Raw genomic sequence first — 25324 nt, 5'->3', positions numbered from 1 at the left:
CTCTGAGATTTGCTGAAATGTGTGGGCAAGATTTGCCAGAACAGAAAGAATGGGCTGGGCATTGCTATGCTGAACAATTTAAAGGACCTGTCTGTCAGACACCCTGGGAGAAAGTGCTTGATCCTGCCTTCCACAGAATGGATCTGTGCCACTAATGGCAAGCTAAAGCAGCTTGGAGACTGTTGCCACAGGTGACGGGGATTGATGCCATTGTTGCTCTGAACCTTGCCTGCCAGATGCACGTCCATACCTGTGGAAGGACCAAGGTGACTGAAACAGTGGCTTGGAAGACTAATGTTGCCTAAACGCTAGTCCCCTACAGTAGAATCAGAATTTCCTAAACCGATGACAAAACTATTTGGCAGGGGTCAAAAGACTCAGGGAGTGTGACATAGCCCTACTTTCTTTGAAATGCTCCAAGGCTGAATCCACATTTTTACCAAAAAGGAGTGAACTATTGAAAGCCATATCCATAAGAGAGGCCAGTACATCTTCCGAAAATCCTGTTGTGTGCTTCCAGGCATGGAGGCAGAGCACCAACCTGGTGCCAACCACCCTTCCCAGACAATTAGTAGTAACAAGGCCAGCAAGAATCATGTATTTGGTCATATCTTGTCAGTCTGAATTGTGTGAGTCAGAGAGGCCTCAAGGTCTTCTGGAATAGTCAGCAAGATCTTATAGGCCATGTCCCAGAGGGCATGGATAGATTAGCCAAATAACCAAACTGCATTGACCAATCTCAATGCCACACTAGCCAATAAGAAAATTAATTTTCTTAAAGGCTCAATCAACTAAGATTGCTTATCCAGAGGGGTTGCGGAGACTGAGTTGAGGTTCACATTGCTAGTTGTGGCCTGAACAACTAGACTCCCTGAAGTAGGATGTTTAGTGAGATGTTCAGGATTACCAGGGGTTGGTTTGAGAAGTCTGGCCACCTGCATATTTACCTGTGAGCAAGAACAGGGCTTTGACTACATGCCCATTAAGGTATGAGTGATGGCCTCATTGAAAGGGAGCAAAGGATCAGATGTTGTCTGCCTAAGCTGTAAAATTTCCATAAGGACATTAATCTTAGTCCAATACCTCTCAGCTGCTCGTATGACTACTACTGCAAATGATGTACTCTCGTCCAAATGGAAAATTGAACCATGCACCAGGGGCAGTATGAAGCCCTCTGGCCTCTAATAAGTCCATATAAAAATTGCAATCACCATCATAATGAGGGGGTAGCTGAACCCCATGATCATCATCTGTTGGGGATGGTAATCTTTGAGCAGAATTAGGGATAAAAAAACAGTGCAGCCATTGATGGCACATTTGCGCTCGCTGGTTCAGTCAATGGACCAGAGACAGGCTGTATGGGGACTAGCTGCTGTCAAGTAATCTTGAAGTGTGAACTCAATCAGGGTCGGGCTGAAGTCGGTTCTGGATAAGGCAACTGAATTGACACGGGCTCCTCTTCTGACGCTGGTTGCATCAGTTTCGGCGTTAATGAAGGAAGGATTGGTATAGGTCATGTAGCCGGGCTGAAATATTGTATCAGAATGGGTACGGGGCAAGTGAGAGATCCAAGGGGATCAAACTATGTTAAGGATTGTTCATTAATGGTAACCTGACTGGAGACCCAGCAGATCCTTGGGGCCTGAAAGCACACCTCGAAGGAGGAAAATCTAGTGTGCAACTGGATCATTTGTGGGATAGGCTATGCAACCTGAGATCTGGTAAGGGCTCGACTGATATTGTGACATCCTCAAGCCTTCTGCTTGAACAGAAAGCAGAGGGATGGGGTCAAGTCATGCTTTGCTTACATTTGCTTGAGTTTGGACTTCCATTTCGACTTACTGGAAGGCTTCAACATCCAAGATGAGCACTCACAGGAAAGCCTACATCCTGGACTTGCAGTGGAAGTAGGATCTACGTGAGGCCTCTGGCGACTTCTTGCGTTCTGGAATGTACAGCTTCACTTCTTCATCCCGTATCGCCTTTAGGTGTATCGGAGCACACTTGTCACCCAACTTCAAATTTTGTCACAAGTCCAAGCACCAGAGGCACACATTGTGCAGGCATGTGACAGAAATCTGTTTTCTACAGTTGCAGCAGGGATTGAAAGATGTAGGCTTCGGAGGGGACAACATTCCCTGGCACACTGGATTTTTATTGCATTTTCGGGAGTCATCGAAAGGGCGACAAAATTGGCAGTGGAGTTCCAATTTCGCATATGAAGGGGCAGAAAGAAAGTAAAGGTCGTCAGTGTGCAGGGTTGGCGCTTATATGCAGCTCTGCTCTGTCACTTCCAGAGTGGTATGGAGTCACTGCTGAGCTGCACAACCAGAGAACAGTTTCCAGAATCCAGTCTGAAGCATGGAAGGAATTGTAAAGTGAGGTACCTGTGGTTAGAGTTATTCATCAGAAATCTACATTTGTGAGAGAGCCAAACGCTTTCAAGTTAGCAGTTATCTCCAATTGGGAGAAAAAGGCTACATCCAAGTGGAAAGGAAAGGAAGAAAACTAAGGCAGCTGGAGATGCTGAAGAAAACTTGGGAGTGAGCTGAAGCTAACCAGAGTAACTGTATCCTTGCAAACAAAGATTACTGCCCACAGACAAGCTCTTCAGAAGGAATCAATGCAGTAATACTTGACAACATGATGCCTTCACAAGCTCAAAACCTCCTAGAGGCATTGGAAAATAGCTGGCTCCAGAATGTACATGGGTTTTCAAAGAGATGCACGTGGGCCCACTAGAAGTGCAAGGAATCTACTGTTACATTTTTCTAATTCTTAGTTCTGCCAAGGGATCCAGGAATCTGGCTCCTCATGTCGTCAATAAGAACTAAAGTAGAATTGTATATCAACTGAGTGGTTTCCTTACAGGCAAGTCAGACGTCTATGTTAACTTCTGTACATTAGTCAATACTTAACATACCCTAATGTTATTGTTGCTACGTTGCTTGTTAAAAATGTGTATAAGCATATTGTTAACTAGTTTCTCTTGATGAAGGCTAACAAAGTGGATTATTGAACATGAATGATCATACAGAATAACTTTTTGAAAGATTTATAAAAATAGGAATCAATTGACAGAGCGGTTTCCTAACCTCACTTGGACTGGATTGATCAACGCTAGAACTTATTAGTATATCTGTAGCACACATAAACTATGGCTTTCAGTGAGTAGCAAATTATTTATAACCGGATACACGTTTCGAAATACCTAGCATATACTAGCGTGGTAGTACAGAAATTGCTGAGATTTAAACATTTCGAAATAATCTAATATTTAGAATATGTAAATGTACTATATAAACAACTGAGGTGTTGCTGAGTAGTCTGCATTTGAATAGTGCCCCTTTCATTTCATTCAGCCCTACGAAGTGTCACGCATGAGGCGTGACGCAGAGGCATTTCAGTGCTGGTGTCCGCATCAACGCACTAAATGCATTAGTCACGCATAATTAGGGACCCCCATCACCTCCAGGCATGCTGTTAGAAGGAACTGCAACTGGGAGCTCACTGTGCGATAGAAAGCGTGCATGTGTCTGGCTGTGCCAGGAACTTAAATAAATACATGGTGAACTGGAGTGAAGTGAAGCCTGGTCAATCAATAATCTACAGCACATCCAAGATGTCTTTTGGAGCTCATCCTCGTTGTTTTTATCAAGGCGCGCTTCCTGGTTACTGGATGCAGGGTAATTGGCCTCCTAGGCTGCAAGGCTTTTATTTCCCTAGCGTGCCCGTCTCGAAACTCTAGGTAACGTTGAGTAACTGAAAATGAAAAAGTGGGCTATTTAACAACTAACTGAAAGGAAATATCACACATGATCTATTCAAGAATTCCAGTTTCCAATGCCCTTCAAGCACAGACTTTGAAAGTCCATATAAAATTGACACTCTGAGGCAGGGGTGGAAGCAGAGGTGCGACAAGACGGACCCATATTTGTAACGCGAAAAAAATACCTACAGCGAATGTGGTTGCAGACAGACACCGCCTTTAGTTTTGTCCAACACAAGTCGGCTGCCAGAGACGGGCACGCTAGGAAAATAAAAGCCTTGCAGCCTAGGAGGCCAATTACCCTGCATGCAGTAACCAGGAAGCGCGCCTTGATAAAAACAACGAGGATGAGCTGCAAAAGACATCTTGGATGTGCTGTAGATTATTGATTGACCAGGCTTCACTTCGCTCCAGTTCACCATGTATTTGTTTAAGTTCCTGACACTGTCAGACACATGCACGCTTTCTATCGCACAGTGAGCTCCCAGTTGCAGTTCCTTGTAACAGCATGCCTGGAGGCGATGGGGTCCCTAATTATGCGTGACTAATGCATTTAGAGTTGTGATGCGGACACAAGCACTGAAATGCCTCGGCGTCACGCCTGATGCGTGACACTTGGCTAGGGCTGAGAAACTCTGTAGCCTTCTATTCTGCATCATCTATTTATTAATTGGTTTCCATACTTTGAATTTTTCACTGACATCAGGTTGTCGATCCTCCGTATCTAAATAAAATAGCAGTATTATAATAAGTACTTTTAGTAAGTCAGCTATTATTCTTATTTTTAGGTCTTTATTTTTGTAAGTCAGTGGGAGGCTACTCCTTAAGCCAAGTTGCAGTGCCCATCGTAAGGTTCTTATTGTATATTACACAATAGCGTGCCCTTGAGCACAGTTGCAAACATAAATAGATTATTCGTAAAACATTTTAGAATCACTGATATGATAACTGTATAAATGTACACTGTTACATTTCTGACCTTCATGCCATACCTATATATAGTCTGATTACAAAATGAGGGTGTAATTTCTGATATTTATTTCCCTTGTCTAAATTGCTTGATTTTTGACTGTGAAAAAGTATCACTCATTTTTGTTGAATGTCACTCATAATTACACTGAAATCTTTAAAATGTCATACATAAGCAATCTGAAACCTTGGCAGCTATGTTCATTAACAGTGGAAGTAATCTAACTCAGACTTCAAGTCTGTCAAGCTGTTGCAAGGCTGAAATGCATGAGGATTCCAAATGGCATGAAGAGAGTTTTTGTGAAACGTTTGATAGGTTAATGTCTAATACTACAATATTACGTGGGCATGTTGCACATGTTCCTATGAATGTAAGTTTACTTACTAATTTTGAAAATAATTACAATCCTAGAATTAAGAAAAGGCATTTTTCAGCTCTGTGTTTGAGTAGCATTAAACTTGGTATTTCAGTGCTTATGCTGCCATGATTAATGGGAGCTGTCCTGCACAAGCTGAGAAAAGATCCAGAGCCAACAGCTCATTATCTGTGAAAGGCAAATGCTGCCACATTTACAATAGGTTTGGCAACGTTACAGTTATTTAAAAAAATGTCTACCTTACATGACAGCTACAGGCTAAAATAAACCATTTCTAAAAGTCTGCACAGTGAATCTGCACAGTGAATATAAAACAAACTGTTTCATTTAGATAAATGCAAGAAATATTTAAAGGACCATATTTTCCTTACATACATACACCACTGCTACAAAATCATATCAGATAATTTCACAAGGGCGGTTTATTAACTGAATGCCAAATCTATTTTTATTTCACACTTTATGTGAAAACCAAATGACAGAAGTGCCTTTTAGAACTGAAGCTTTAAAAAAGTTTTGCGTGACGCCTGCGACATAAAAATATGTATTTATCGTCATAAATAGAGCTTCAGACTGAAACTGAAATTGTACATTAGTGTATATAAACTGCACAATTTATTTATCCATGTTAGAGTAATGATAAGGAATATGCTACTTACCAGTATGCATCTGTTCTTGGCATGTAGGGCTGCTGACATTTATATCTGTGCATAGATCGCCGCCTAGTGTTGGGTCCGGATGATGGCACATTGTTGTCCTGGAAGAGTCTTCAAAGTATCACGAGATAGGTGGCTCCTCCCCTGGACTACAGTGCGCATGGACTGAACTGACTTGGAAGTGACGGGCTACAGCAAATTAATTTCAGTTGTTGAGAGCTGACTGCGATAGACTCAACGTTGTAACTACAAACGCCAGAATAATACGATAGGAGATTTTCACCAATTTTTTTAGATATCTTATCTGCCCAATTCCTTTTCTATACATCTATGAAGTCAGGCGAATAAGGACTTCAAACAGGGTCTCCCAAGATATGATTTTTTATGTCCTGAGGATGGTCTCGGAAACGCAAGAATAGAGACCGAAACGTCGACGATTGCTTTTTCTACCGGATAATAAATTAGATTGTAAATAGGTAGAAAAGCTTTTGCAATTGTTGTATAGAGAATTTTTATAGATCAATTTATTTGTATGTTCTCTTACAACGTTGTTTATCTATCATGTACCCTTGTAACAAATATTAAATCCGAATACTCTTTCATATACACCCTTTCTCTTGCTCTCTTTTGTCTCAAAAAGATCACTGTTCAGTGACAAACAGAAATTAACTTAAAAAGACATTTGTCACAGTTGTTGTGCATTAACGGCATCAAATATATCAGGTCGTACAATTGTAGATATTTAAAATAATATTCGAAACATTAAGACAATTAAAACCCTTGAAGGTTCAATTACCATAACGGGTCCGGATGATGGCACATTGTTGTCCTGGAAGAGTCTTCAAAGTATCACGAGATAGGTGGCTCCTCCCCTGGACTACAGTGCGCATGGGCATCCTCTCCATCCCCAGATTGTTTTTCGCCATTGTGGCAGAGGTGGAGTGTAACACTGAAAGTGATGACCATGCCTGAAAATGATTCTGAGTGCTACAGCTGCGACAGGCACCGGGGAGGAGGGAGGGCGATATGAATGTCAGCAGCCCTACATGCCAAGAACAGATGCATATTGGTAAGTAGCATATTCCGTTCGAGGCATGTGGGCTGCTGAATTCATATCTGTGCATAGAATAAATAGCAGTTACCCCCCTAGCGGCGGTTGCCAGTGCCAGCTGCAGCAGTTTGAAAGAGAGTTCTGAGAACAGCCTGTCCCACAGCGGCTTGCTGCTTGGAGTGTACATCTACGCAGCAGTGTTTGGTAAATGTATGTATGGTGGACTGCTCTACATATGTCTGCTCTACATATGTCCTCTAGAGGAATGTTACCTAGGAAAGCCATGGATGCCCCTAGCTTGCGTGTGGAATGCGCTCTTGGGGGAACTGTTAAAGTGCGTTTAGCTTTTTGATAACAGATTTGTATGCACTTAACAATCCATCTGGCTATACCTGATTTGGAAATAGGGTTGGCTTTGTGTTGTGGAGAGAAGGCAACAAACAGTTGTTTGGTCTTTCTAAAGTCTTTTGTCCTGTCGATGTAATACAGGAGAGCTCTTTTAACATCTAAGGTGTGCAGTGCCCGGTCTGCCACTGAATCTGGGTTTGGAAAGAAAACTGGCAGTTCTATGGTTTGATTAATGTGGAACTGCGAGACCACCTTAGGCATGAATTTGGGGTTGGTGCGCAGTACTACCCTATTAGCATGAATTTGTAGGAAGGGCTCTTGAATTGTTAGGGCTTGAAGCTCACTAACTCTTCGTAGTGATGTGATGGCTATCAGAAAAGCCACTTTCCATGTAATAAACTGTATCTCACAAGAATGAAGAGGCTCAAAGGGTGGCCCCATGAGCCTGGTGAGAACGAGGTTTAGATTCCAGACAGGTGAAGGAGGGTGTCTGGGAGGGATCACTCTTTTAAGTCCTTCCAAGAAGGCTTTAATGGCAGGCACTTTGAAGAGGGAAAGATGCTGCCTGTTTTGACGATAAGCTGCCATGGCAGCCAAATGTATCCTAATGGAACTATACGCTAGATTGCATCGATATAGATGCAGCAAGTAACATATGATGTTTTGTGTGGACGCATCTAGCGGATTAATGTCATTATTGGAACAGTAGATGACAAAACGTTTCCATTTGGCTGCATAGCACGCCCTAGTTGTAGGTCGCCTTGCCTCTTTGATGATGTTCATACAGTCAGGGGGCAAGTTGAGGTAGCCAAACTCTATGACCTCAGGAGCCAAATCGCAAGGCTCAACTGTTGAGGCTCTGGGTGCTGAATGTCTCCATGGCTCTGAGTGAGGAGGCTGGGAGTGAGGCGCAGCCGTTGGTGAGGCACCACTGAAAGTTCCAGGAATGTGGTGTACCAAGCCTGCCGTGCCCACGTTGGAGCAACCAGGATGAGCGTCATGGAGTGCTGCCGCAGTTTGCGCGCCACTAGCGGTATGAGCGGAGCTGGGGGAAAAGCGTACGCAAATCTGCCTGACAAGTTCATCTATATCGCATTGCCCTGAGACTGCGGGTGTGGGAACCTGGCGGCGAAGTTTTGGCATTTTGCGTTCTCCTTTGTGGCGAAGAGGTCGATCTCTGGATGACCCCACTGCTGGAAATATGGTTGCAGCACTGAGGGGTGAATCCCCCACTAGTGCATCTGATGACTGTGCCTGCTGAGCAGGTCCGCCATCTGGTTGTCCTTGCCTGGGAGATGTTCCGCCATGAGGAAGATGTTCCTTTGGATGGCCCACTTCCACATGCTCTGGACTAGGTGAGATAGCTGCGGGGAGTGTGTGCCTCCCTGTTTCTGGATGTAATACATGGTAGTCAACACGACCTTGTTGCACAGGTGCAATTTGAACGCATTCATTGCCATGAAGATTGCCATCAGCTCCAAAAGATTGATATGCATCTTTTGCTGCTGTGCCGTCCATAGTCCTTGCACAGTATAATGGAGGACATGCGCCCCCCAGCCCTGGAGAGATGCGTCCGTTGTCAGCACTATTTGTGGGACAGGCTCGTGGAACGGTCGTCCCCTGCACAGGTTTTGTGTGTTCCACCAATGCAGAGAATTGTATGCACGACCGGTCACCAACACTAGGTCTTTTAGATGCCCATGAGCCTGGTTCCACTGTCGTGCTAAGCATTCTTGAAGGGGACGCATGTGTAGCCTCGCGTGCGGGACTATGAATATGCAGGAGGCCATCATACCGATCAGCTGCATGAATACTTGCGCTGGGAGCGATTGTTGAGGCCTGAATTTCTGAATTATCAGCTGCATGCTGTTGACTCTGGCAGAATTTGGCTGCGCTGTTGCCGTTAGAGTGTTTATTGTCGCCCCTAGGTACTCTTGCACATGAGCGGGCTGAAGGTGCGACTTTTGGTAGTTTAGTGAGAATCCTAGACTGTGTAGGAGGTGAATTGTGCGTGACATGTGGCTGGCACACTGCTGGGCTGACTTTGCTTGAACAAGCCAGTCGTTCAGGTAGGGATAGACATGGATGTGCTGTCTCCGAAGGTGTGCAGCCACAGTTGCTAAGCACTTGGTGAACACTCTGGGGGCAGTGGTGACCCCGAAAGGCAGGACCTTGAATTGGTAATGCTGGTTGTTGATGGTGAATCTGAGATATTTCCTGTGACTTGGGTGAATGGGAATGTGGAAATATACATCCTTGAGGTCCAGGGTTCCTAGGAAGTCGCCCTGACTGAGCAATGGCAGGACCTGCTGTAAGGTTAACATATGAAAGTGTTCTGACAGTATGTATTGGTTGAGGGGTCTGAGGTCTAGAATGGGCCGCAGGGAACCGTCCTTTTTTGGGATTAAGAAGTACAGAGAGTATACCCCTGTACCTTGCTCTTTTACTGGCACGAGTTCTATTGCCCCTTTTTGCAGCATGGAGAGTACTTCTTGCTGCAATAAGTGCATGTGCTCTGCGAACATAAGACGGTGCCTTGGGGGTAGGTTGGGGGGAGTGGAGGTTAGTTCTAGAAAATAGCCTTATTGGATAAGTTGTCTCACCCACCTGTCTGTGGTAATGCCTTCCCAGACTGGCAGGAACTGCTGGAGTCTTCCCCCGACAGGTGTTAAATGGTCGGGGGCAGTGACAAGGCGCCACTGTTTGTTGGGAGCGGAGGATCTGGCATTGTTATTTCCACGTCCTCTGCCCTTGGTGCTGTTCCCACGATATCCACCCCTGTTATTTTTTGTATAGGGGTTTTGCGTGCTCCCCTTGTTGTACTAGGCTTGCTGTAAAGCTTGTCCTCTAGAGGCTCCCCTATTACCGGAGCGACGAAAGGAACTGCCCTGAAACTGCTGTGACTGCAGAGCCCCCATGGATTTTGCCGTCTCAGTGTCCTTTTTAATTTTTTCGAGGGTCGGGTCTACATCGGGACCAAAAAGGAAGTCAGGGTTAACTGGCAGGTTGAGAAAAGTTGTTTGAATTTCTGGTTTAAATCCAGAGATGCGGAGCCAGGCGTGACGTCTCAACATTACACTAGTGTTAATGGCCCTAGCTGCTGTGTCTGCTGCATCCAGTGCATTAGAAATTAACTTCCCCTCCTGTATGATCATTTCTGCTCCCTCTTTGTAAACATCAGGCAGGTGTTGCAACAGCTGTTCTAATGTGTCGTAGTGAGCCCTATCGTATCTAGCCAATAGGGCCTGTGTATTTGAAATCCTCCAAATATTAGCAGCCTGTGCCGCCACCCGCTTTCCTGAAGCCTCCAAGATCTTTGATTCTTTGTCCGGAGGAGGAGCATCACCACTAGTTTGCCCTCTTGCGAGCATTGGCCACTACGAGGGAGTCCAATGGGAGCTGGCCCTTGATGTAGGTAGGGTCCAGAGGCTCAGGTCTATACTTTTTTTCAATCCTTGGGTTGACAACCCTTGCCTTTGTGGGCTCTTTGAAAATGTCCACAGCATGTTTGAGGACTCCTTTCAGCATAGGCAATGTTTTTGCCGATTTTTCAGAGGTGGAGAAAGTATCAAATAGGAAATCTTCTTCCACTGGTTCTGCGTGCATTTCCACGTCATGGTTGAGGGCTGCCCTTTCTATTAAAGCGTTAAACGCCGCCGTGTCTTCAGTAGGCGAGGTTTTGACATTGTAAGACGGAATGTCCGGTGCAGCTTGTGGATCATCAGGGTCTGCAGCATCAGTCCATTGCTGAGGTTCTTCTTGGTCAGTGTCAGTATGATAAGTGAATGCCATCTGACCGTATTCATCACCCACGTCCTCCTCGCTTTGCGCTGGAGAATATGCAACTTGTTGTGAATAACTCTCAACATGTTCAAAGAGAACTGGTGAGGTGGTTGAGGGATTTTGTACGCCTCCAAGGGATGTTCTGGTGCGATTTTCCGTTTATGGATGGTGAGCCTGCCAGATTCCGAGTCGATGAAGAGTTTCGACTGGTTGTCATACGAGGGTTCTTGGAACATAACCCCCGCAGGAGTGGACTTCGAAGGCGCGGACACTTTTTTGGATGTGTCCGTGCTTTTGTGCTGCTCGAGATGTTTGGGTCGAGCCGTTGGTGGCAGACCGTATTTAATTGGAGGGTGACCCGTGGACAAGCCGACCTTCTTAGAGCTTGCCGTAGTGTTCGATCCGAGCTGCTTCGGCGGCTCATTAGCATGCTTGTTTCCTTGCGTCGACTCGAGCTCACGGTGCGTAACATGTACGGCCTTGGGCGTCGATGCAATCTGCTGTTTCGGGTCGGGTTTGGTCTTCGACTCGAGAGCTTTGCTCAGTAGCGGTTTTAACGCTGAAATCTCCGGTTCGACAGCCTTTTTGGCCTGGAGACTTTTGGTCTTGTCGCCATGCTTGGGCGTCGACGCCGACTGCGTCGAGGTGACGTGCTTGACTGTAGAGCCTGGCTTCGGCGCCCCGGTGTTAGAGGCGGCGCCCCCTTGCGACCCTGAAGGGCTGCCGACACTCTTCGACTTGACTGGCGTCGATGTGTTTGATGGCGTCGATCCGATGACCACTTTTAGCAGTTTCCGTTTCGCCTCTGTAGGTTTCGGTTTCGATTTTGAAAAAATCGACGATGGCTCCTTTGAAGTATTCTTAGCCGGGCCTGGACGCGGGGCTATAGAATGTGGAGTAAGATCTTGGCTACGGCCTTCCGGCGATGCCTCGACCAGAGCCGTAGGGAGCGTATTGTCATTATTAGGCCCCGCTACTGCGGTTGGGCCTGGCTCATCACTGGAGTCGTCATCGACGGCCCCGATGGCCTCTGCGTCGTCCCCTACCTCGACAACGTCTTCTTCATGGACGTAGTCCTCATCGTCTTCATCTACATCGAAGTTGGAGTCATGCTCCGACGCTGGGTCCGACTGCTGGTCAGGATCTTCTTTGTCGGCGCCTTCCTCGTCACCGGCCTCAAAGATGTTGTCCGGCTCGGGTGCCGACTTCTGCGCTGACTGTCTTGCTGTGCGTCGAACTCAAAGAGTTTTCTTCGACCGGAACTTTGAGCAGGCCATACAGCTGGCCTCGTCGTGGTCCGGGGATAAACATTTATTGCACACTGGGTGCACATCAATGTGAGGGTATTTAGAGTTGCAGACGGGGCATCGTTTGAACGGACTCCGGTCCATCGTCGTCGTAGTTTGGGCCTCTGGTGTCGAAGTCAAAAGCTGCCTTCGACGTCCTGTTCGAAGAACTGGAGAAAAATAGGCACTGAACGAGACAATAGCGACGCCCCGAAGGCCTTTTGGCCTTAGTAAAGAGTTATATCAAAGTTTCCGAACTGGAGTCGAGAAAGTACATCCGAACCCAATGGTGGAAAAAAACAATCTGGGGATGGAGAGGATGCCCATGCGCACTGTAGTCCAGGGGAGGAGCCACCTATCTCGTGATACTTCGAAGACTCTTCCAGGACAACAATGTGCAATCATCCGGACCCAACACTAGGCGGCGATCTATGCACAGATATGAATTCAGCAGCCCACATGCCTCGAACCTTATAATTTATTCAGAGCAATTAGCATTTTAGAAAAGCTATTTACTTTAGCTGTATTTATGGAAAGCAATGATCAGTAACATTGAAATATATGTTTATGAAATGTTTTTACTTTATTTAAACTATGCAAGTTGGCTTACATTTTGTTCACATTAGCATTATTTGTGTTTAATGTTAGTACTTCATACAACATCACTTTATAGACCCTTAAGGATTGCATTTAAAAGTATCTCCTGACTATTTATTTTGTTGCAACGAATGGATGCATGCACTGGAGTAATGAACTTAAATCATGCAATAATTTTACATGCACTTAGATGTACATATTACAAAGTGGCACTCGCCACTGTGTCGTTCAAATTAGGACCAGTTTTCCATAGGACATTCCATAGGACATTTATTTTTGGGTTTGTCAATAGCTTTGGTGCTGTTTGATGAATCGTAACAAAACGTTAAAAAAAAATAATAATAATAAAATCCACCTCAGCTCCTTGCTGGAAAAAGTTACAGTGTGATCCACCAAGTGGAGGCAGAGAAAGACGGTTGTCACAAAACTCGATTTCCCGACGCAATTTCTCATAGGAACTTTAGACTTGGACATAGCCACAGCCAAAACTGCTGAAATGAATTGAACCAAACTTGGCAGAAAGCCAGATCTTTGTCCAGAATGTGTGCCTTTTGTGATTTAGTGTAAATCTATTGAATTGTTTTTGAGAAATTATGGTTAAAAATGTATAGCTATTTCAAATGTATAGATATTTCACGTCGCGGTACAACACCTGAGTTCAGCCACCTCAAACTATGCAATCTCATTGGCTGGCTACAACAAAGAAGAGGATGCTGCAGGCGCCATTTTAGGTCTCAGTCCCTTTACCCTCAAAAACACAGAAAAAGAAGGAACAAGCGGGCAGGATAGTGAGACCCTGACCCTCTAGCTAAACGTATAAAGGTCCCAGAAGAACCCCTTGGTGTCGAATGAAGACAATTTGTTTTTTTTGTGGCACTCTGGAACTGCAGCTATGCGGGAGCGGTCACCGAGGGATGTTGCAAACCATACGCTTCGCACGCAGGTTTCTATCTGTACTATAAAGGAACGAGTGAAGAGCCACAGTATTTAGTGTCAGCCGGTTCCTCTTTTTAGGTCTCGCCTAGTGACGCAGCACATGTGCTGCGTCACTCCTGGTGAGATCTGTTATCGTCACTTTAGCTTGCGAAGTGAGGGTGGAAGCTCCACCCAAGCTTCTTACTGGCGCGCCTGCCAAATGCATGTTTTCTATTGGGAAAGAAGCATGTTTCGTTCCCTCCCTGTCTTCATACGGCATTCCTGCCCGGACAGGGGATGAGCACGCGCCTGGACAGGACATATGCATGCGTATGTGGTACGAGCACAGCGCGCTGCTTTGCTTTCATTCTGCAAAGTTCCCTGGGCATTTCGTGTCATTAAAGCGCTTCAGGAGAACGCACGCATGGCGCGCTTTCACTTTCTTTACTTCTTGCGTTCATACAGCTTTTAAGCTGCAAACGCAAATCAAACATTACCCCATAGCCTTCTGTTTGCTCCTCACGCGGTGATTTAAAACAGCTTCCCACAAACACTTTAATCCACCTCCGTTTGCTCCTACTCTCCCACCCACTCTATTTCCCTCCAAACTGCGCCTGTGTTGGTTCCATTTTAATGTAACTATTAGCAAACGTTATAACTGTCTCAAGCCGTTCCCTAAAAACTACTGCATAATACATATAGCATGCGCACAGTTTTGCATCTCCACACTATGCTACCACAATCATCTTGCTTTTTATTCCTTTCTTACTATAACACAAGCTGGTTTGTACCGCCTTACCACACATTCTCGTTTACCTCCCACTCGCTTTCTTTCTTTCCAAGCCGGACTCTTATACTCTACATTATCTGCTAGTGCTAGTCACACAATATTTCAAAGACTTTCTCCTTATCCCTTTCCCCCTCCCCTGCCTGCTACTATTTATAATTGTTCCCAAACCCACTGCTGCTTCTCTGCTCTCACCGGCTGTATATACTCCGCATACCCACTCCCGATCGCCTACCTAATTTACAACCGTCTCCTCTATATGCTTTCTTTTCTTCCACCGTCAAATAAATAAAATAATAATAATCGTCCGTATATACGAACACAATTTTGTTCATTGCTATTTCCCCTTACCTACATTTCCCACGTACTAAAACACATTTGTTCTTCAAATACTACTTACTTCTCAAACGTACACATTCGGTTGTTTCTGCACTTACAGGCATTTGTACTCTAGTCCAGCTTCGTAAACTGTGGACAAAACAACGCTGGCCTGCATATCTAGCACACACTCCCTCCCTCCTAACCCCCTCAACCTAAAAAAAAACCAAGCATTTGCAATGCAATAGGTCTCACAGTTACCCAAGTTTAAGCTAATGGCATTGTAAATGACAATGCCTTTTATTTATGTTTTTAAAACTAAAACAAAAATAAAAGGCATTGTTATTTGCAATGTCAATAGCTCACACTTGCATAAAATGCAACATTTATTGCATTGCAAATGCTTGTTCTCAATGCTTTGGCAGATGCACTTGCAAGAAGCTATACACCCTGAAATGGGATGAGATCTGATTTACACTCCACCAATGGTAGCAGGAATTTTATAGTAGGATTACATTAATGATTATATTCTGGAGCCAATTTTCAATGGCTGATAAATTCCCGTTATCACAATTCTGTAACAAATAGTCTACAAAATCTGTCTGATTGGTTGTAGGTTGGTGGACTCACGCACAATGTTACAAAATCCCTGAAATCCACTATATGAACTTACACAGAGAGAATTCAAGAATACACAACCTCTGAAAAACCCTATATATTAGCAGTAAAGGAACCTAAACTATATTGGTAATGTTGTACCAAAACTTGTTCCAGAATGATTCTTAACAACTTTTCGAAAAAGCTGTACTGAAAAACTGTAAGACACAAGTGATTTTAAACAGATCATAAATATACAACAGAAAACTACTAGGATGTTCCTACTTTCAAAAGTGTAAGTTCAGAAACATTCAAGACCACACAATAACATTATACCAGATAACACTGAAGATTGGGAGAGAATGAATAGTAAACTGCTTGCTGGATCCCTGCCATCTAGTGGAAGTCAATGTTAGCAAACTAGTCTCTCCCCTCATACACCACTAAATAGGAGGTACTTTGAATAACAGATGAGCAATTACATGCATAATTCATTCTAAACTTTCTAAGCCTTTTAAGCTGTAAGGTATTACATTACTGTTTTTATCTGGATGTGCATTACACATGGTCAGGAGCAAGTGTGCACAAGAGAACAGCAGTGGACTATAAACTGCCAAAGGTGATATGATTTTTCCAAAATGAGGGATCATTCTAAAGAAGTCAGGAGGTGCATTGAAAACAAGTCTACAGCCTTCATGCTATTGATCTCATTTTTAATATACTGTAAATGTTTTGCATAGACAAGTGCAATGCACTAGAATCTAATTAGACTACAAAGAATGACTAAAAGAATCAAGGGATTGTTTGCAAAGGAAACAAAGCACTAGGAATGAACTATGCACTCTCCAGAGTTCAGGATTGAGTGGAGGGAATCTCTGGAATATAACTGGTTCCTGTCCTACTGAAACAAAGGCACAGTGTGCCAGTGATTAAGTCATATGCGTAAAACAAGGAGCAACCCTGTCACTCTGGCACATGGGTAGTACAATACAATAGGAAACAATGGTCCTTTAAGGGGGAAGTGTGACCCCCATTAAAATTGATTTTACTAGAAAGATTATTCCTCGTCTTGATGATGACCCTGTACAAATAACCTCAAAGTGTTGAAACGTTGACACAATAATAGTATACTGTAATGTTTATGAGATTTAGGAGCCTGCAACTCTGTGTTCGTGTTTAGATCAAGCAACTGTGCATCATCCACAGTCACTATTTATGTATATATTGTATATCACACGTGCACCTCTTATTCACCTACCTGATTTTCACTGCGCCAATGTGTAGTTTAGTTTTAATTTTGAATGTATATGTTGACAGAGCGGAATGAGTTTGTTTTACTAAGATTCCAAGGACCAGATGTAGGTGGCCAAATACCGGTTGGTAACGGCCGATTTCGGCCGTTACCGACCGGTATTTGGTGTTTGACATGTAGGGGGCTTTATATTTACAGAATCGGTATATTTACCGATTCGGTAAATTTACCGATTCTGTAAAATACTGAATCGGTAAATGTACAGAATCAGTAAATCCAGATGTAGGTGGCACTTCAAACAGTGCCACAGGCCATTACGGATTCGTTATTTACCATGTAATACTATTGCATGGTAAATAACGAATTCCTGTGTACATGCACATCTGTGCATGTACACCTGTGCCCCTTAGGGCTTGTATGTGTGCCACATGGCACACAAGCCAAAATCAGGGGTGCATCAGGGTGTCAAAGTGACACCGTGTTCCCCTTGACAATTCAGTATTTTTACCGAAACGGTATTTACCGATTCGGTAAAAAATACCGAATTTTTAGCTACATCTCATTTACCGAATCTAGAATACCGAATCGGTAAAATTCAGTATTTTAGAGTCGGTAAATGAGGATTACCTACATCGGGCCCCAAGTGTTGAGTAATCAAATAAAATGTGTTCTATAGCACAATCGCACTTCGTACTCTCCTACCTCACTTTCATTGCATAGTTTGGTAACACCAATTTAATTTCGAATGTATATGTTTTGCAAAGCTGAATGAGTTCATTTTACTAAGAATCCGAGTGTTGAGTAATCAAATTAAATGTATTCTTTTCAGTAAAACCAATCCTTTGATAGTTATTCATTAGGTTACAAAGGAAGTTCAGGTTCACACTTCCCCCTTAGGGGACAATTGTTTCCTATTATAGTGGTGAAGTCATGGCTGATGCCTCCCTCAATATCAACTAGTATTTTCTTTAAAATCATATTAAAAACCAAAGGCAGTACCTCTTTGGGAATGACATGCTGGTCAACTCTGCCTTCCAGGTCCTGTAGCCGTGCTGCAATGGGTGTCAGTCTAGCTGTTCGTACTGTCTCACAGAGGACTTGCCGGCAATACCTGTAAGAGAGGAGTTCAGATGTGAATTTACTTTAAAAAGTGTTCTCTGTGAGATTAGACCTTTTATCTAAAACACCACTACAATTGCCATGCTTACTTCGCATGCTATAATAAGCTAAAATTGGTTTATCTGCCAAATGTTCTCCAACATCAATGTCTCATGGTTACAAAGCTGTCCTGAGACACTGTTCCAGAACATGAAAATAACCCCATGGAGCATGAAACATTCTACATATTGGAAGTACCACCATTATGTCGAGGCTAAAAGAAACCTACGCAAAATGTTGGAGACACAGGTTACAAAAGTTGGCCCTTGGGTTACAGAAAGTAAAAAAACTCATCAGAAAAAGTGTTATAGGTGCAAGGGGGGGGGGGGAGAGAGGGGGTCTGTGTGTGTCTGCCACCTATGAACGATCATGTCGGTTTACTCTGGAAAAGGGGTCTTCAGGTTGCAGGCTGCAAAAAACGTATGCACCATTTACAGTCAGTAAATTGCCCTGTAGTGCAAACAGCTGGTGTTGGGCTGAAGAAGTTGAACTATTTTTACCTGAGCTGCTCAACTTTCTCCAGTGTGATGGGCCCCTTGCCTAGTACTTGGGCCATCTCCCTGTAAAGTTTCTCTTGAGCGTCCTCCGATGTGGCGAGGAAATATAAAGCCCATGTACACACTGCAAAATAAATGACAGGCAGAGTCAGTTCAGAAGGCAGCCCTCCTTCTGCACCAATGAATGAATGAGTGAGCAATTTGTATAGCGCAAACTCAGCCCAAGGGCGTCAAGCCGCCACATACATCTAATAAGTCATGCGCACTATAGAAAGGAAAATCATATTTTGTACATATTCGAGTTTGATAAGTGGCCCCAAAGAGAAATGTGACGTTGCAGTTCGGTAGAAAAACTCACAGATAAAAATAATACACTGACTACAATACTTTACAAAAAGAACAAAACACAGAACCTACTTGTTTCTTAAAATTCTAAAAAACTTAAAACTCTGCCTCACAACTACTAATCTTGTTGAGAGAATTTTAACAGGTTTACAAAATAATTTGCAGAATGAAATCTGTGTTTGAACAGCATGATGGTTTCAGATTGCTCGAGAACTATAGACATGCCTACAAAACCTCTTGGTGAATGGGATTTGGAAATACAGAGGTTAAGTCCAGGATCAGCAGACATGTTATAATACACACACAAATTTAAGAAATAAAAGATTACACAATAAGATAAAAGGGAGTTCTTGCTAGTGTTAAAAGAGGCGGGAAACAAGACAATATAAAGCCATTACTTTAGACTACAGGCTCTTTTTTGTTATCAATTTGTTGGGTATTAGAACACACAGTGATGGTACAAGAACGTTTTTGTAGCGGTTAACAGAGCTATGTATGCTAGAAATGTACACACAAGTAAGTTATAGGCGGAACACCCCAATCATGCATGTATGCACTGCCTAGCCAGCTTTCTTCATGAAAAAATGGAAATCGTTGATGGGCAGTCTAGGCTGATTACTGAGGCGGAAGGTCATGGATAGTAGCAAATAACCTATGTAGTAATAGCAACTGACTTTTTTAAGTCGTGACTCTCATTCCCTTTTAATAGTAAATAAAAGTAAGAAAGAAATACAGCAGGTGAATTTGGGCCAGGAAAAAAAGCTTGTCCAGAACATCCAGACAAATTCTTGCACTGCTATAGGAAGTTGAAAGAGTAGTGTCTGAAAAATATATGTGTGGTTGCACACATAGTTGCTTGGAATATAGATCTAAAGATGGGTGTGACGGCACTGCATGGACATTTGGATTCACATAAATTGTAACAGTTGATGGTAATTCACACAATCTCTCTTGCAGTGAATGGTGGCTTTAGCTAGCACGTAACCAGTATCATTGCTTCCAAAATGAATTATGGAAGAATGAAATTCCTGAATGTAGTCAAACTTAGACGATTGTGCTAGGTTTCCTCAGCTGTGGAAAGGTGGAGAAAAAAACGTTAGCAGAACAATCTCACAATTCTGATGGAGCTCAATCGTCACTTTTGGGCTCACAGAAGGATTGGTCCAGAAAATAAGCATGTCCTTGTGAAAGATTCAGAAGCATGGAGTACTTTTAGCTTTCTTAATGCTTAGCTGATGTTCTGCCCATTGATATTAAATTCTTTCAGGATCGGAGTTTAATCTTACAGAAGTACATCAACTCAAAAGCGTTGTGCAACAACCTGTGTAGTATTGTAGTATTCTAGATTATAGAATGGTGAAATTAGAATTGTTATATGTCATGGGAATGTTGGGGGATTAGTGTGGCGGGTTACGAGGCGACTGGTGGTTTTACCTGGTTGCTCTTCTGTGGATGTTAAGCTGTACTTCTATCTGGAATAAATCCTGTTACCTGGACCTGCGTCCTTCTACTTATTTACTACATAAATACTGGCGACGATCGGGATGCAGATTTTCCTATGAAGATCGTGTTCACTGGGTATTACTCTATTATCTGTTTTCCAATTCCAAGAAAATAGTTCATCATTGGGACACTAAGCATTGGATCATCACTTGGTAATGTAACTTAGCGCTCTGTTTCAACCCGCGCTGACAGTTAAAAAGAAAGAAACTGCCTTGACGTTTATTGTGGAATCTGAGGAACTATTGTTTCTTGTCATTTCACATCCGAGGAACTTGAAGTATTAATTTTATTTACCCACTCTGCCGTTGCAGTGTACCGCATCTTCGAGTGGTATTACATTGCTCCGTTGCATCATTTGAAATTTGCGAGCGTGGGCCATTCTTTTCCTCCGTACGCTGTATGTCAGAACTCTCACAGTGTTCTTTGCACATTGCATCCTGGGATTGCAACTTTGACCCCACGTACTACGTGCGGCCATTTTGGAATTTGTTTCTCTTTTTTATTTTTGTTGTCAATTTCAGACAGAGTTCATGATAGCGCAATTTCAGCTGGAGTTCACGATAGCGTTTCATAATGTGCTAGAACTTGTTAAGTGAGTTATTTTAGGTGCATTTCCAGACGCGATTATTTATAAGTACTAATTTTTCTTCATTTTTTTTGTGCCATTCAAGACACAAGGTATTGTTTTATTATTACCATTTCCAAGCCAATTTCGTTCCAATTTGTTTACAACTATGTCTAACATTGCTGCACCACCACATTTTCTTCAAGTTGCTGGAGAACCAAATATAGAATAGGATTTATGGTTTCCCATGTTTTTGGCTTACGTGGATGTTTTAGAGAAAGATGGTTGTTCAGCCAAAAGTAAACTTGCTTTATTAAGGCATTGTTTAGGCGGGGCAGGCATAATGGAGTTTGATAATTTACCTCCTACTGAAGAAGCTGGAGACATGGATGTTTTTGAGAAGGCTACGAAGCAAATGAAAGTTCGCTTTGGAAGAAAAATGAATACAGTAATGGAAAGGTTTAAATTTTACTCATGTGCCCAAAAATCTGAGGAAACTATTAAAGGTTATGTCTCTGCACTATGTTCTCTTGCTTGTTCATGTGCTTTCGAGACTATTTCGTACGAACAAGTACTTAGAGATCGGATAATGATGAAAACTAAAAATAAAAAGATTCAAGAAAGACTTTGGTTGGGTACAGTTATTAATATTGCCAAGGGAATTGAACAGTCTGAATTGTTTGTGTCTGAAATAAGGAGCCAATCTACAAAAGTAGAAACCACGGAACCAGAAGTTTCCTTGGTAAAAAACAAAACAAATGGTCCTAAGAAAAGTTATTTTAAAAAGGAGACGGAAAAAAAACATGTGGATAATAAGCCCTTTTTCCAAAGGAACGCCATTATTTGTTATAGATGTGGTAGTTCCAACAATGTGGGTAAATATAAGGATGTCCTGCTTGTCATAAAGTTTGCATGAAGTGAAAAAAAAGGGTCATTTTAGTAGTGTATGCCGTTCTGTTCAGAGGGTTAATTACATTTCACAAGAAGAAAAGGAAGCCTTGCATGGTCTAAATTGCATTTTCTCAGTGAATGAATCTGAATGTAAAAAATGTCCTTCATGCGTCATCAATATCAATAGTAAACCTGCTCAATTGATGGTAGATTCATGTTCATGGTACACTATCATTGGGGACAAACTTTTCAAAGAGACTTGGGGAGATTGTAAATTGTGCCTTCCTGATGTACAACCAAGAGGGTACTCTGGCCATATAATAGATTTTGAAGGATATTTTTGGGCGGATATCGAATTTATGGGTAGAATGATCAATGGTAAAGTGTACGTGGCATCTAAAGGTGTATCAGTTCTTGGTTGGCCACACCAAAAAGAATTGGGGATAAAACTTGACCCAAATGCTTCTACTCCTGTTAGTGTAAGCTGTATTTGCAGTTCATCTAGAAATGTTGTGGATATAAGCACTGTTTGTTCCCAAAACAATCAGAATATTAACAATGAATTGTTTATCTCAAACATTAAAAGTAAATATCCCAAGGTGTTTGAGGATACTTTAGGGAAATATGTTGGTTTTCAACATAAGATTATTCTAAATGATGGTGCCATTCCAGTCAGACACAAAGTCAGAAATGTCCTGTTGACATATGGGTCTAAACTCAAAGAAATGCTAAGTGATTTAGTTTCTAAACAAATTATTGAACCTACTGAATCTTCTCCTTGGGTTTCTCCCATTGTTTTATCGCTCAAAAGCACTGGAGAGCTCCGCTTATGTGTGGATCACTGCAGTTTGAATACTGAAATTTGGGTAGATAAGCACCCTCTTCCAAATATCCATGAGTTAATTTCCACTTTGGCCAATGCTACTGTTTTCTCTACTGTTGATTTAGCAAGTGCTTATCATCAAGTAGAATTGCATGAGGAGTCTAAAAAACTCACGGCCTTTGTTACTCCTGAAGGTATGTTTCAGTTTTCATGGATGCCATTTGAATTATCAATCGCTGCCTCAGTGTTTCAACGCCTTATGAAAGAGTTGTTAGAAGATTGCAAAGAAGCGATCGGCTTTCAAGACGACATCTTAATATTTGGTAGGGACTGTGTGGAACATGATGAGAATTTAGAGTTGATTCTACAAAAAATTCAGATGAAAGGTTTAACTCTGAAATTTGTCAAATGTAAATTTAGACAAAATAAGGTAGAATACTTAAGCCATGACTTTTCCTCAGAAGGAATAAACCGAAAGTTAATCACGTAAAGAGCATTACTATGGCACCTATTCCTACTTCTAAAGAACAACGTTTGTCATTCTTAGGTTTAACTGAATTTTATGGTAAATTTATTCATAATTACTCAACTATTGTGCACCCATTATGTATTTTGTTAAAGAAAAATCTGAAATTTGTGTGTGGTAAAGACCAACAAGACTCTTTTGATTCTTTAAAGAAGAAAATTTCAGATGCCACATTTTTAAGACCATTTGTGGGTAAGGAATGTATAGTTTGTGTGGATGCCAGTAATGTCGGTCTTGGTGCTGTGTTGATGCAAGATAAAGAAGGTGAACATGTAGTGTCTTATGCTTCTAGGTCTCTTCAAGATTCCGAATCGAATTATTCCACTATCGAAAAAAAATTACTTGCATGTACTTGGGCGGCTCAACATTTCCGCCAATTTCTATGGGGTACCAAATTTTCATTGAGGACAGACCATAAACCTCTAGTCAATATGTTGTCAGCTGGGGGTGGCAGGATGCTTATAGCGCGTTTGGCAAGGCTTGCGGCAAAATTGCAAGAGTTTTCATTGATTGCATGTCACGTTTTCCTATTAAGGAAGTTGTTGATTCTTCCATCAGTGAAGAATGTGATGTAGCATTTACTATGGACAATGTCGATTTCATTTTTGAAGAGGAAATCTCCAATCATATTTCTGAGTTTAAATGGTATGAAGCGATGGAACAGGATAGTATATTGAAAGATGTACAAGTGTTTTTGAAAAAAGGGTGGCCTGAAGAAAGGAAAATGAGTGGTGATTTGGCCTCATTTTGGAAAGTGAAGGATGAGCTTATGTTGAACCATGGTATGGTAATGAGATCTGAAAAAATTATTCCTCCCAAGAATCTTAGAGAACTTATTTGCAAGTTGGCCCATGAAGGTCACTTGGGAATGTCTACAACGAAGAGAAGAATTAGGGAGTTCTATTGGTGGCCAGGGTTGGAGGGCATGGTGGACAGGTGGGTCAGGAATTGCTCCACATGTTCTTCAAATGATAAATCTGCTAAAGCACTATCTGTAGGAGTTACCCCCATTGAATTTGCGCAAGGGCCTTGGAGAAAATGAGGCATTGACATAATTGGACCTTTTAATTATCAGTCAGGCAAAGAGTTATTTGCGTTAGTCTTAATTGACTATTGTTGGACCCGGCCCTTTTGGCAGGATCACCCCGAAACTTTTTGCTTTTGCCAAGCCTGTTTCTGTAACCTGGTGTTGGTGATTTTAGGTCTCTGCGCACTTTTTCACTGTGGTCCAGTGTAAAGTGCGTGCGCTCTCCGTGTGTGTGTGGTGAGAGTGACCTGCCCTTCCATAGGAATGCAGGGGGAATATGTGTGACCATGGTAGTTCCTGATGTGTGGGGAGTGCAGGGTCGAGTTTGGTATGTGCCAACTCGTGAGATTGAATGCTGCGCAATGATGTATGCGGCATAACTGTGTGTAGTGTGGAAGTGCCACTTCTAGAAGTTGGCATGTTAGTGTAATTTGTGTCTGGCGTGTGATTGGCTGGAGCTGGCTGGTGAGCCTGGCTCCAGGAGTCAGGATGGGTCTGCCCCAGTGGTGAGTGTTGAGATTAGCATGCTGATGTGAGGGAGGGGCTGCACCTGGGACCTGAATAGGGCTGGGCTTTCCCCACACAATGCTGGCGTCTGATGTCCCTAGCCTGGCCAGTGAAAGGAGTTCACCATAACCAGTTGTAGCTGGTTCTCAGATTGCCTGCACCCTGCTAGACAAAGGATTTCGGGTATAAAAAGGGTGCTGTGACACTCTGAAAATGTTCTTGTCTTGCTACTTGAATCCTGCCAGGGGCGTGCTGCTGCTTGGGCCCAGGGGACGGCTTCCCTCCCTGGGCCCTGCCAAGCCCCTGGATACCTGATGTACTTTGCTGCCCAGGACTTTTGGGACCCTTTACCTTGCTTTCTTGCCTTTGCCCAGGCTTGTTGAAGCCTAAGCGCCCTGGGATCGCTTTTTAGGGAGAAGTCTTGTGACTCTGCCCTAGTGCTTAGAAAGCGCTGCTATTTTATGCATGCAGCTCTGGGCTGCATCGTGTGCTGGTATTCCCCCCTTCTTGGGCTCATTGCGGGTGCTCACCCCGCTTATAGCGATGCGTTTGTGCATATTTGCATTTTTTGCAGGAGCCTACCCTGCTTATTTGTTTCCCCACTGTTATTTTAAAATCCGGGTGCTACCCCGTTTATGCAGCCAAAAGGAATCACCGCTGCAGCCCGAGCCGCGTTTACATTCTTCCCCCGGGCCGCTGCCTAGCGCGACCCGGAAGGAAAGAGAGGCTTGGTCTGCCGGGGGTGGGGCTTCCCAGACCGAAGGGAAGTGATGCGGC

At 43.1% G+C, this 25324-nt stretch overlaps 1 protein-coding gene across 1 annotated transcript in view; it reads right to left on the bottom strand.

The window, feature by feature from the left end:
* The window catches only part of CYP20A1 (cytochrome P450 family 20 subfamily A member 1), a 275234-nt gene that overhangs the window by 82720 nt on the left and 167190 nt on the right, over positions 1 to 25324 (bottom strand). Inside the window, exons 9-10 of the mRNA XM_086955289.1 lie at positions 18364 to 18484; positions 17705 to 17816 (exon numbers count right to left, since the gene is read on the bottom strand). Coding sequence (XP_086811415.1) covers positions 17705 to 17816; positions 18364 to 18484 — 233 coding nt within the window. The remainder of the gene's footprint in view (positions 1 to 17704; positions 17817 to 18363; positions 18485 to 25324) is intronic.

Source organism: Lissotriton vulgaris, chromosome 2_1 (assembly GCF_964263255.1).
Source record: "Lissotriton vulgaris chromosome 2_1, aLisVul1.2, whole genome shotgun sequence".
Taxonomy (NCBI): Eukaryota; Metazoa; Chordata; class Amphibia; order Caudata; family Salamandridae; genus Lissotriton; species Lissotriton vulgaris.
This window is presented reverse-complemented; position numbering and strand designations above follow the sequence as displayed.